Source organism: Manacus candei, unplaced genomic scaffold (genome assembly GCF_025592945.1).
Source record: "Manacus candei isolate 608988 ecotype Guabito, Panama unplaced genomic scaffold, ASM2559294v1 h1tg000017l, whole genome shotgun sequence".
Taxonomy (NCBI): domain Eukaryota; kingdom Metazoa; phylum Chordata; class Aves; order Passeriformes; family Pipridae; genus Manacus; species Manacus candei.
The window spans coordinates 11,748,598-11,762,055 of record NW_026138065.1 but is presented as its reverse complement, the minus strand read 5'-3'; the positions used below and the strand labels follow the sequence as shown (position 1 = coordinate 11,762,055).

Below are 13,458 nucleotides of genomic sequence, written 5' to 3'. Positions count from 1 at the left end.
GGACAAAATGCCCATCACACAGCTGGATAAACACACCATGTAGTGGGTTAGCAATTGGCTCACTGGTTGAGCACCGAGGGTAATAGAGAATGGGGGAACATCAGCTGGAGACCTGTCACTAGTGGGGTTCTGCAGGGCTCGGTCTTATGCCCTATGCTCTTCAACATCTTCATAAATTACTTGGACATGGGACTGGAAGGGACACTAAGTAAGTTTGCAGATGACACAAAACTGGAGGAGCTGTTGACTCCCTCGAAGGCAGGGAGGCCCTGCAGAGAGACCTCGACAAATTAGAGGACTGGGCAATCACCAACCGTATGAAGTTCGACAAGGGGAAGTGCCGGATTCTGCACCTGGGATGGGGCAACCCTGGATGTATGGACAGACCGGGGAATGAGATGCTGGAAAGCAGTGCCATGGAAAGAGACCTGGGTGTCCTGGTCAGAGGCAAGCTGAATATGGACTGCTCCCACCACAGTCCCCTACCACCTTTTTCTCATGTCTCCTAACTGGTAACCAGCTTACAGTGTGCACTTCCTCCTGCTCCCTGCTGGATGCTCTTACAGACCCTGCAGCAAAAGACATCTTCATGGTCAGGTCACAGGATGAAGGTTGCTCAGAGGCATGTGGATACCTCCTCTTGATAGACCCTTTTAAAACTATGTATTTAATAGCGGTAGTCACTGCACGCAGTTTTATGATGGTTGGCCTCAGAGAGGGGAGAAGGCAAAAACCCCTCCTTGCCCTGGGGTACCTCCTAAGATGGGACTGTTCAGCTGCTTTTTGTAGTGAAACTCGCAAGTCTTAGTCTTCAAGAGCTGGGCCTGATTGAATGCCAAGTTTGAAGACCCTGCTCTTGGCTTGCAGTTTTTGTACTTTGAGCCTCCTTTCTGCACTAGAAGTGTCATGGTCTTACTTTGACCAGTTCCTCTCCCAGAAATCAGGCAGGTGGCTTATTTGCTGGCATGTGTCCAGCATCTATGAAACTTATGAAGACTTAAAGGTGTGGTTGTTCCAATGTTGACAGACCTTATCTGACCACTCCAGCTAAGTCTAGCCTATGTATAATCAAGATGGGAAGCTTCCAATGAAATTGTAAAGTACTCATTGCTCTCTACAGCTTCTTGAGGGAAAGTGGGTGGAAGGTGCTGATCCCTGGTATCCAGTGACAGGACACATGGGAATGGTTCAGAACTGCATCAGGGAAAGAGCAAATTTCTTTACTGAGACGGTGGTCAGACACTGGAAAAGGCTTCCTCGAGAGGTGTTCAAAGTGGCCAGGCAGTTGGGCTAGTTGATGGTTGTAGGTCCTTTCCAACTTCACTTTCCCTTCTCTTCCCTTTTGTTTTTTTCTCTTTCTCTCCTACTCCACTCTGTTCTAAGATAGCATCAGCAACAGTGCTTGGGACTGATGAAGAGAGATTTGGGTTCTGAGTCACTGGAAACAATGAGACCTGATCAGATCACTTGCCACAAGCCATTAGCTGTTTCACAGAGGTAATTGAGTTGTGGGCAGCCACTTACACTGGTGTTGTCACCACTGATGCCTTCCTGCTGAGAGGGAATCATAGATCTGAAAGGCTTGCCAAAGTGAACTGCTTCTTTACTTCTTCAGCTCAGATAATGCAACTAGTGCAAAGGTGTGTGTCTCAAAGGCTGTGGTAGATGATCACATGCCAGTGGGTACCATGTAGCTGCATCTCATTTCTAACAGGAGTCAGAGCTGTCAGGTCACACAGTTACCAGTACCAGTACCAGTTATGTCAATTGAAAAGCAGTTTGAACCACAGAAATGTTGTTTTTGTAAGATTCAACATCGTAGCTTTGTCATTTCTACCCAAACTTCGATTATGAACACAGCACCCTGCTACTGCACAGTTGTGCAGGTGGTGCCCTCGAGGTAGCTGCATTCTATTGGATGAAGTATTGTTCTTGAAGTATTGTTCTTGAAGTCCATACCATTATCTCCAGAGCAATAACTCTACACAGTAGAGATTACATCACTGGATTGATTGAGGGGAAGCTGATTTTCCTAATGAATATGATTCATGTCCCTCTAGGCTCTTGAAAACAAGTTGCAGTTAGAGTTAAGTGAAGAGTTTGAAATGAAAAATGTACTCAATTTTTTTAATACTCATTCGTTTTCCACTTATTCAAATGGGTTCATGGCTTTACTCATTCCTCCTTTAATAAATATGTATTTGACTAATGTTTTGTTCAGAGATCCAGCAGCTTCCTGTAGGCTATGGTATGGACCCTTTGGATAGATTGTGGTCTCTTCTAGTAGTATCTGCTTGGTTTTTTGGGAAGTTAATCAAATACCATGACCATGAGCAAGGATTATAAATATCTGGCAAGATAACTACATATTTGTGAAGTGTCATTCAACTTCTGTAGGTTCAATAGAGTGGCTCTGAACCAAAAACCATTAAAGTCACTGTTTTTCTAAAGACTTCAGTGAACTTTGGATTAGAGGCATAGATTTAAAGTTAATTAAGACCCAATGGGACCAATACATTGTCTAATCAAACTTCCTGCATAACCAAGGGCAGAAAACTCCTTCAGTTGCTTTTGCTGGAGCCCAGTAAATACTATGTGTCTATACCTTCATTGGATGTTTACTTACAAAGAGCATCAACAGTATGTTTGATATGGCGTGTAGGACTGAATTATCATAAGCCGAAGAGCAGGGCACGTAAAGCTGAAAAAAACATGGAGAGAAGGGAAAGTATTCACATGTGGATTGGCTACATGTCATTTTTATTCTGCAAATATTGTGTCTTCATGTTGTTTGCAGGCATTCTGCTTAGTATGTTGAATATGGGTTCACTGATCTCCACTTTTTCTTGCTCCTCACAAAGAGTGCATCACTGAATTGAGTTCCCAGTGCAGATAGCCACTGAAATGCTGTCTTCATCAAAAGTCTTCTTCTTCTGTCTTGCCAGTTGAATGTCTGGTCACATTCTTGCTACAGAATTTGTTGGGAAGGTTGTCAGAGGCACAGACACTGGCACCAATTCATTTGCAGATGCCCTGAATCCCTACATATCATCTTTGCTCCTGGTCACCTGATATGAGTCATTGTTACTCCTCTGGTTGGAAGTTGCTATGATCTCCCCATCCTTCCTCCAGGCTTTAAACAAAGACTCCTTCCATTCAGACTTGTCTCACAGCAGCAACCTTGTGCAAAGTTGAGGGGCCGCAAGGATATACTGCGACTTGACTGTCTCCTGAGACATCAGGTGCTGCATCAATTATTCCAACCCTGAAACTGCTAAATACAAACTTAACAGACACTTAAGAGGAAACAGGAGCACTCAGTGCATATCCAGCTACTTCTTTAGCACTCCCTTGTTACTATTCTGTTCTCTTCGTGGACTGTTAACTGTTCCACTATTGGTCATTCCAGCTGCACATCTGGATACCCCCCATAGGTGTTCTGACAGGATAAAGGTTATGGGGCCAGAGTGCAAAAGCATCATGCATTACTTATGCAACCAATCCCAATCTGCACTTGAGCTTCAAGAAGACATGATTTTGTAAAATGTATGGAAATGATTCCCAGAAAACAAAAAAAGTGCTCAACAAGTATCAGTCATCACCACCACTTCTAGGGGTGACTTCCTCTCCCAAAGAGAGATCTACAGGGATGATAGGCACCCCAACACTTGAACTGAAGGAGTTTGCAAATCCAGGTTGAGAGTCTCACTGTCTCAGCTAGTCCCCTTGAAGTTTTTTGATGAAAGTACAAGCAGGCATGAAATGGGAAAGGAGTGTCTTGCTATAATGCATACTGATTCAAAGCGGGGAACACAGCCTACTCTAACAAAGAGCCTTTGTGCAGCAAATCACTTCCTAGGCCTGAACCATTCATCCTCTCACTGTCTCCTTGGGTCAGGCAGAGGAGGAGGCCAGAGAACAGCTTTTGAGTGGTGTCTTCTGTTCAGTAGGAAGAATATATGAACTCAGCTGCTCCTTCCTGCTGTCTTACTGGCTTCAGCATCACAGTGAAACAGCCCATCTGCTCCACGCCCTGCAGCCATGCAGCTGCCCTGTGCTTGGCTCCCGGGACTGAGACACCACAGACAGGGTGATGATGGGGAAATACAGAAATTGTTAATAGAGATAGAGAAGAGACAGGCAAAATTTTCCTTGGTGTACATACATCTGTGTCTGCAGGGTTTTTGTCAGGAGCCCTCCCACTTGTATTTTGGGGGCTCTGGGAGTCTCCATCCTCTCTGGCTGAGGTCTTTGCAAAGCCTGCCTACAGAAGGGAGGCAGGCAGGCAGACTCCCCTGTCTGGCTGTTGAGCTCTTTTAAACCTGGCACTGTCTATGAAGCAGACTTCTGTTTCAGCTCGTCTGAGAGTGCAGAGCACAGTGCGTGCTCTCAGTCTGAGAGCTGAGCACATGAATTCCGCAAAGGACCCATCTGTGTCTGGTGGCAAAGATGAAAGGGTCAGTTATCAAAGCTGGGAGGAGAAAGAGCATTTGCCTGGAGGCATCTGGGCATGTCACGAAACAGAGGGTGAACAAGGAGCAAACAGACCTCACAGCTGAACTGTGGTTCACTCTACTTCTTGAGTCTGCAAAATTGGTAGGAAAGTTTCCTACACATGGTCTCCTTCTTGCTACGCTAATCATACTCTCATTTTTAATGGTTGGACTTCATGATCTTAAAGGTCTTTTCCAACCTAAACCATTCTATGATTTTCCCCCAGGCTGGCCTTTCCTCTCTATATAGTACCCAGCACAGCAGGTAAGAGAGAAGGAGCTACAACAGGTAAGAGGGAAGGAGCTGCCCCCATTGGCATCATCCCATCCTGCTTGCCAGCAGCTGTGCAGAGAAATGACAGCAGCAGTGTCCATTTCACTGCCGAACACCTGGGGCTCCCCCTGCTCTGCCTGCAGCTCAGTCAGAGGCAACGCTGGGCTCATACACAGCCATGACCCCAAAAAGTGACAAGCTCTGAACTTACCCATGAATCACCCCTCCTCTACCCTCCCTCTGCTCTGTTCTGGCTGCCTATTAGATGGGCGTTTGTCCTTCCAAGATAGTACAAATTTAATGTTATGAAGCGTCAAGATTTTTTTCTCACACTTTTGAATTCCCTAAGCCACATCTTGTTGTCCACACATAGAAAGCCTGTTACTGATCACAAACAACCTCTGAGGGAATTTTCCATGAAAAGCGGTGGCAGGATTTTGTTCCATAAATACAATATCAAAGATGGAAGTCTTCTATCTTTCATCTTCCTATGCTAACAGTTTCTCTAACTATACTGTGGATCAAATGAGCAGAGGAGCTCAAGCATAGTTCCATTGCAAGTCTGCTCTTGCCATATCACCATCTGCTCTATATGTACACAGACAGCTGGGGATATGCTAGAAGGAAGGAGCTATAGCTGTAGCTTGCCTGCCTTCCTCTCGTTAGTTCTTGCATTCCTCATCATGAAAAAACCATGACTATACCACTGCATTTACCCCACTGTCTGCAGGCCCCAGGTCCCCCACCTCCAGTGTGTCTCCCCCAGACATCCACCCATACAGGCATCCAGCCATCCACAGAGTGCAGTGTTGTTGCTTCTCTGCTGGCCCATTCCCTCCATCCCAAAATTCATGTACGTGCCAGACAGGTGAGATGGACAATGATGGATCATAGGTCAATCTGTGCAATTGACTTTGCAATGTTAGGGAATATTGCTTCAAGCCCAGCCTCATTTGAGGGTGGTTTAGGAGGTCAGGGGTGGAAATGTGTTTGTTTCTTTGGGGGCTTTTAAATCTATTGTAAACTCCAAAGAAAATTTTCTGTAGTTAGATTTTCACAGGTTTACTGTAGGGGAAACACCGCCCCTCAAAACTTACCGTATTATTATTTATATTCCTAAAAAGTCCCAGCCACAGCAGGGAACTGGAGGCTTGAATTCCTGATCCCTTTCTCTCTTCTCATTCACTACTGTAATGAGGCACAGTGTCCCACAGCAATTAGCCAACTTGCAGCACAGCACTTAACATGCTCAGTTTCCCAGTGGGGATGCCTTGTGAGTAGAAGTGGGATAGTGGTGCTTTCCGAACTCTGACCCAGATGAGCTCTCTGAACCCTCCTGCTTTAAAGTTAGTGAAGTGGTGGCTGCAGGAAGAGGTCTATGTAGTGACCCTGTGACTGGACACAGGGGACTCTGCACACCAAACTGAGAACTGTTAAAGACATGTAGAGACAAAGTTCTCTGTAATCAGGAGTCAAAGCAGCCCAGAGGCTTTAATTGTCTTACTGCACATATGTTAAATGTATGAAGCATCCTGAGAGACTGTGAACGAGTAAATATATCCCATCATGGCATGAAGACAACTTCCATTTCTAGAAATTATGAGTCAATACCAGCTGATATTATTTCTCCATCTCTATCTGTGCTACAATTATTTTTCCACACTCTACTTTCTAGCTCACAGAGCAGTCACTTTCCCCCACAGCTCTGTAACTAAAACACTAGCCTGACACTGACTGCTATTCATTAACATCCATTTAAATGAGAGAGGGAGAGACCTGTCTTTGTTGCAGAGATTATAAACAGTAATAGATTCTTTCTAGAGACTGTCATTTGCTCCTGGGATTTGCCTGCACTAAGCTTTGGGCTTTTAGTTTCTGATCAGTGTGTTAACATTAAACACTTAAGGAAGCGCTCAGAGCCCCTGTTAGAAAGGTAAGAGCTCTTTTCTCCCTGGATTGATTTCTCCTTGGATTGGTTTTAGCCCTCATGTTGAATCTGCAGGTGACTCTGCTAAGCTATGCAAGGTCTAAGTCCTCACTGTGTACCTCTTTCCATCCACTGCATATCTCTTGCAATCAATCAGCTTTTTATCTCAGTCTGTCTTGTCTGCAGTTGAAATGCCATGGGAATTTCCATGGGGGCTTTCAGCCTTGAATTCCCAGTTGATGCCAAATCTAAACTGCAGCTGCAGCCAGGAATTCTCGTGAATAGCTGATCACCTGAGATTGCCCCATGCTGGAGCAGGGATCCTGCAGGAGCACAGCAGGGAGTCCCAGTGAGACCAGGCTGCATTCCAGCCTGCAGCCAGCCCAGCTCCTGGCTGTAGATTTCAACAGCCTTCCCTACCCATCCCATGAAGCTCTGCTGCACTTGGCATGGCACCCCATCTCTCAGTGTGCCACATCCTCTCTTTGCTTCCTGACTGCTCCAGCTGCCTGCCTTCCATCTGAGCCATAAAAACTGAGCTGCGTCTTAGCCTTTTCCCACATCACCCTGCATTGACCCCCCCTCCAGTTTCCCTGCAGAGAACTCTTGAAGAAACCTCTACCTTCTCTGCCATCCTGCACAGACTGTGCCAGTGGCCCTGCCCTTACAGACCCTACCTCCCTCCTACTGCTGCCTGCGCTGGCCCTTCTGGATCTACACTGCAATTCATTGCAACAGTGAAGTCCCCATCCTGTGGAAACTGAGTGAAGACCTTTTCTTGTTATGAGAAGGTAACATTTAAAGGCATCCCTTGGGCTACTGTATCTGGCAGCCTAGCTGGTGCTCTTTTGTGTGAGTGCCACTCTTTTGAAATGCCAGCTCTGGTCTTAATGGCAGCCAGCAGAAGGTACCACTCGCTCTCCCTGTAATTGATTCCTCATCACTTGTCACTGGCCTTTATTCTCCCTTTTGATTAGGAAGAAGGAATAATACAGATCACAAGACAAATGCAAAAAGATTGCCTTGTATGGGAAGAGGTAGCAACGGGATTGATGGTGTCCTGGGATTTTTCTTTTGTTTATTTGTCTCTGGTTGGCTGGAGAGATTTAGCAGCAGATAGATGGTCTATTTTTGTGCGTCCCTCACCAGCAGATACCCTTAGGAAATGCCAGATGGGGGAGATGGGTAAGGGGCAAGAATGACAGAAATAGGTAACAAAACTGGCCAGCTGGTTTTGGACTCTGATACAGGAAAGTAGGCACAACTGCAGTTTAAAACCAGGCAAAAAGGGTGACTGCAGCACTGGAGAACATCCCATATGGGCCTTTCACATCTGCACTGATGGGAAGTTGAAGAGCAAGTGACACTTTGGTTCTTCCTCAGTTTGTAACCACTGGAAGGGGAGAAGAGCTCAGGCACTTTTATGTTCACTCAGGTCTCATAAAATGTTTGCTATGTTTCTCAGTTCCCTTCTGAGTGACTGAGAGTTATTGTCCTGCTTGATTATCATTATCATATTGTGTCAGCAGATGAAAGTAGGTAAAAGCAGTTTGCTGAGGATCCCATAGCAAGTCAGTTTTCAGCTGTAAATGGGCTCCTCACACCCCACACATGCATAGCCTGTGCACTGACTCCCTCCTGCAAAGTGGGATTTGGAGATGTAGTCTTTGCACTAGGAGGGGCACTTAACAAGCATTAGGTGGTTGATTCAGGCTGAATTTGTGTGCCATGCTGAAAGCTACACTGTGAATAAAGATAGTTAATAACGCATGAGATGGGTATCGCTAGATTGCATGGAAGTAGGTGTGGGCAGATGCGAATCTACCAGAGGTCAGGACCTATGGATGTCCATATGTACACAGGCCTCACCTCCCTTTTTAGCCTGAGACTTAATTTGTGAGATCCTGAACAATGCTTGATTTTAGGGCAGTGGGCTGAACCCAAAGCTTTCCCTTGGAAAACACAAAGCCCTGCAGCGCTTATTCCATCACAAAGTTGGCTTTTGAGGCCAGACTGGAAAGTGCAGATAAAGAAGCTCTGAGGAACTGGAAAGATGACTTGGAGATTCCTGCAGTCCAAGTCTGCAATGTTTTATGGCTCTGCCTGGAGCTCAGATCTGGAGGTTCATTTACAAGTACCTCCATCACAGGCTACATGCCCTTAAACTTGACTGGCAACTGGTGGCAGACTGACACATGGTAGAAGGGAATAAAGTAGAAGACCTGCACAATCTTTAACATCTACAACACTGTGGCCTCAAATCAGATGGGACAGTCCAGATGTTTAAAGTCCTAGAGTCTCTACCATGCCTCCCAGAAGCATATTCCCAGTGACAGCTGGAGGTATTATAGTTCCTTCCCAGTCTCAGGGAGCCTCTGTAACTCAGCAGGAATTGCAGGTAGGGCTATGACACCTGGCTGTCCTTCACAAGTCTGACTGATTTGTATACTGCTCATCTGTTTTGACCTTCAGTTTTCCATCTGTAGACAGGGGTAGTGAAACACAGCATGTTGTGAGTAGATAACTGCCAACCATTTGAAGAATGCCTGCTCATAATCAGTATTGTTGTATTAGGGAATTTGGGGTCCAAAAGGTTGAAACATTTTTCCTGATGCTGCAAGGACATGAAGTTGTCAGCCGGGATATGCTCAGGCTTAGTTTGGGTTTAGGCCAGGCATTTACAGACAGTGCTTTGGAGGCACTAATTTGCATTCCAGATGCTTCTCTGGGTTTCCTTCTATCTCACCTTTGCTTTTTTTCCTGGGGCATCAAAGTTCATTTGCTGCCTGATTTGTCCCAGTGCTGGCTGTTGCACAGCAGATCCTAGCTACAAGTCCCCAAACGAGAGTGAAATAGACAATGGTTGTTTTTAATCCGCGCTTGCTATCAGCTTCATATTAATTCTTCATTCACTCTCAGTCCCTCACCTCACCGGCTCTGGCATCTGTAATTAGCTGCTCTGAGCGTATTCCTGTTCACATTGATCTGTGGAATTATGTAGTTCCTGTGTGAGCTATCAGTTTTAACAAGGACCTCCAGGAGGACTAGGTATCCCTCTTAGAGGGACTTTCTTTTGTAGGAAGCTCCTGAGGGCAGGGAAGGTGCCAAGAAATCAGCAGTTCAAACCTGGTTTTGCCAGAGACTCTGGCACTGTGTTTCCAGAAGAGAGGTCTCACTCACTTACCTCTGGCCCGCCAAGGCTGTGCAGTGCCAGCTGGTCTTGAGAGAGAGAGAAACCATCTATTTTTCTCCTGATCTTGGGTTATGGTGTGCATCCAAAACTGGGTACCACTAGGGAAGGGAATTGGATACGCTGTCTATGTCCTGTCAGGCCGTCGTCTAATTTTCTCAGCTAGCCTTACTGCTAACACTTCAGAATATTTCCAGGCAATAAAATGCCCTTCTTTCCTCATTTCACTAAATTGTATACATATTTCATTTTTTTAACCTTTTCTTGTAAGTCATTCACTCAGAATCTAAACACTTCATCATCTTTATTATGCATTTCTGAACTCCCTGTGATATATCTCTCACTTTCTGACAGCCAGGCACTTGATGGGGGTAATTCCAGGTCCTTGTGATTCACGCAGTGCCCCTAAGGCACATGTGACAAGAATGAAGAATTTGGGGGGATCATATAGGAGAGAGGTCATATAGGAAAATCTGTTTCCCTCTCTCTTCCCCTGACCTCTTTCTGCTGCTTCTCAGAAAGGCCATACCCATGTGTAAATGCAGCATCCCAAGTGCAGACAGACTACAGATGTATAAGTAAGGGTTACTATTGCCCCTCTGCTCTCAGGTGTAATATATCTTTGTATGGAGACCGGAAACACTGATGAGCAACAGCATAACTAGAGTTGTGATTGATTGATGTTTTGAGGAAAAAAAGGTCTTTAGGTTAACACTGAGTGAATGCTTTAAAATGTTTTTTCCCTTAAGCAAAATAGGAAGAGAAGTCAGCTGAGGGCACTAGTGAAAAGATGTTGCAGGAACACAAACTGAGATGGTTTCATTTGCGGATGAAGGGTAGGAGGCTGTGAAACACTTTTCAAAGTGAGAACTGGAAATGCTTTGAAATTTGTTGGCTTTGGTTTTGGTTTAATGGCAGACAAAACCCTTTGGGAATTGCTTTTTTTGAAAGAATGATTCACAGGGTCTTTGTGTCCCTCTGAAAACAAGGGGCTGGGATGGTATTAGGTGGTGTGGTACAGGCAATACTGTCCAGTGCTCGCAAAGAAACAGTGCTCACTCCGAGGCTGCTTCCAGGGCAAGTGGTGAGTGAGGACACTGGTCATAGTTCCGCAACATATTTCCAGGGCCAGGGCAGGGAGAGCGCTATAAGCTGCATAGTATATGCCAGGTGTCAGTGGTGAACAGGGAGACAAATACCTGTTCTGGGCTCCTCATTTCAAGTGGAATGTAGAATAATTGGTGGGGGTCCAGCAGAAGGGCATCAGGATGGTCAAAGACCAGGAGCAGAAGTTCTGAGGAAGAGCTCCTAAGGGAGCTGGACTGGCTCAGTCTAGCAAAGAGGAGGTTACTATCAGCTCTTGACCCCCAACTGTTTCAAGGGCACATTCAAAGATGACAAAACCAAAATCTTTTCATAGTATTAGACAACATAGTAGGTTGCAGTGACAACAACTGGTAGTGCTGAAGGTTCATACTGGACAAAGTTGGTTTCCTCAGGGAAATTCAAGACTTGGCCAGACAAAACCATGCTGCCCTCCTGTAGAGTGGGAGACAGCTTCAAGCAGGAGGTTGGATGGGATGCCTCTGGAGGTCCCTGGCAGCTATCATTTCTGCTACCCCCTTCTTGTGCCACCCCAGCCGTGCTGTAAACTTCCTCTTCCTCATCCTGTCCCTCTTTGTCTGGGTCTATGTCCTCCCTTGGATAGTCTAGGTGGATGAAACATTGCCAGTGGCACTTATCCATCAACAGAGAAGAAAGCTGACTCCCTTCAAAGATTAGTGCTGCGACTCTGCAGATTGTCCCTGGGCCAGCTGGGGCATACAGCTATGGTTTGAGGCTGAGCCCCAGAGCTATGCTGGAGCCAGCCCAGCAGGCAGGCTTGCCTGCCTGCCCCCTTACACCAGCACCTGGTTTCTCTCTTACAGGCTCCTTGAACCTGCTAGTCCGCGTGCGGAACAAGCGAGCCATTGACACCCAGGTCTGGTCACTCAGTGGGAACCGGGGGAACATGTGGCAGCAAGCACATGTGCCCATCAACCCGCCTGGGCCCTTCCAGGTAAGTCAGCTCCACAGTCAAGGAGTCACCTGCCACCTTTCCTGTCCATGTGGCAGGGATGTAGGAGCCTTCCCAGCAGTCATCTGCCTCTGTGGCACAGGCACTGGTGGGGCACTGGGAGGGCACTGGGAGCTCTCAACCCCAGGGTCACTGGGGCAAAGCAAAAGCTTGCTGAAGTTATGTGCAAGCATCAGTTTGGCACTATAAATTTCTGATTATTGCTGGTCTGGAAACCGCTTATCGAAGAGCACCTTTTGGTACCGTGTCCGTGTGACAGACAGGTCTCTTAGTGTTGAACATCTGGGGGCTGTTGGTGTAAAATGACTGAGTGCTAGAGATTTCTTCTAGCATGTGCTGCAAGAACCCACCCCCACTCTCCCCCCGGTTTAGGACTATAGGAGATTTTGTGAGTATGAACTGGACACTCTGTATCTGCTCGTCGAGTCACTCGTGTAGCCAGGAAGTGGCTGCTTTTATTGCTGGTGTTTTTACTCAACAGGCTACTTTGCTGTTGTAGGGTTGTTTGTGAGAGCTGCTCTGTGCAAGCTGGTAAGTTGTGGCACTGTGACAAAATGCCCAGTATGCTTCAAAATAATAAATGAGAATTTAGTTACTCTTGCAAGTACTGTTCAGTATTGGTTGGCTTGTTAGCGCAGGACACTTAATAAAGCAGAGCTGTACATGGTCATTTATTACCGTACAGACACTCAGCACAGGGAGGTTGGTCCCAAAAGCAGTGGGATCTGGCTTTCCAGATTCTGTGAGTACTGGAGAAACGGGAAGGAATCATTCACTTGGGGACCTGATAAGATCTGGTCTGTGTCCTGCTCACCTCTGCAGAGCCCTGCAGTGCGGGAAGGGCCCTCCACAACTGCAGCCTCATGCCAGGCTCTCTCCCATGCTCTGCTTGCAGTTAATTTTCGAAGGTGTCCGGGGCACGAGCTACGAGGGGGACATTGCCATCGATGACGTCACTCTGAAAAAGGGAGACTGTCCAAGGAAGCCAATTGGACCAAATAAGGGTGAGACTGTGTGTGCCTCAGAGGCAAACAAGTTGGTATGAGTGCATTCAAAAATGCATGCACTAAGGATGCACAGCTAATTTCAAAGCACATGTTGGTGGGACTCAACAAAGTGGTTGACTCCATCAGCAGAAGTCAGCAGAGGAGCTGTCAGACTCTTGAACACCTCTTTACAGTGGTGAGTTAGCAGAGCTCAAAGGAACAGCCAGATCCTTTAGGGGCTGTGGTGCCAGACACTAGCATGCTGAAGTCTGCACCAGTATGTTGGGTGGGAGTGTCATCCCAAAGAAGCTAAGGACTTCTGCAGTATCTCATTTCTGGAAACCTCAGGTGCGGGAGCTTTGGAAATGGAATGGTCTTCTGCAGGATTTAATGGCCTCTGCAGTGTTAAGTCAGTCCTTCTCCAGGAAAAAAAATCTGCTGTTTGGGGCATGGAGTAAAGGGGCTGGGATTCTTCCTGTTGCCCTCTGAGCAGAGAGGCACATCCAGGCAG

General features: G+C 46.4%; 1 protein-coding gene across 1 annotated transcript in view; it reads left to right on the top strand.

Moving 5' to 3' along the window:
• Nucleotides 1-13,458, top strand: part of MDGA1 (MAM domain containing glycosylphosphatidylinositol anchor 1) — a 152,312-nt gene that overhangs the window by 128,456 nt on the left and 10,398 nt on the right. Inside the window, exons 15-16 of the mRNA XM_051783443.1 lie at nt 11,813-11,943; nt 12,857-12,965. Of these exons, the coding sequence (XP_051639403.1) occupies nt 11,813-11,943; nt 12,857-12,965 (240 nt within the window). The remainder of the gene's footprint in view (nt 1-11,812; nt 11,944-12,856; nt 12,966-13,458) is intronic.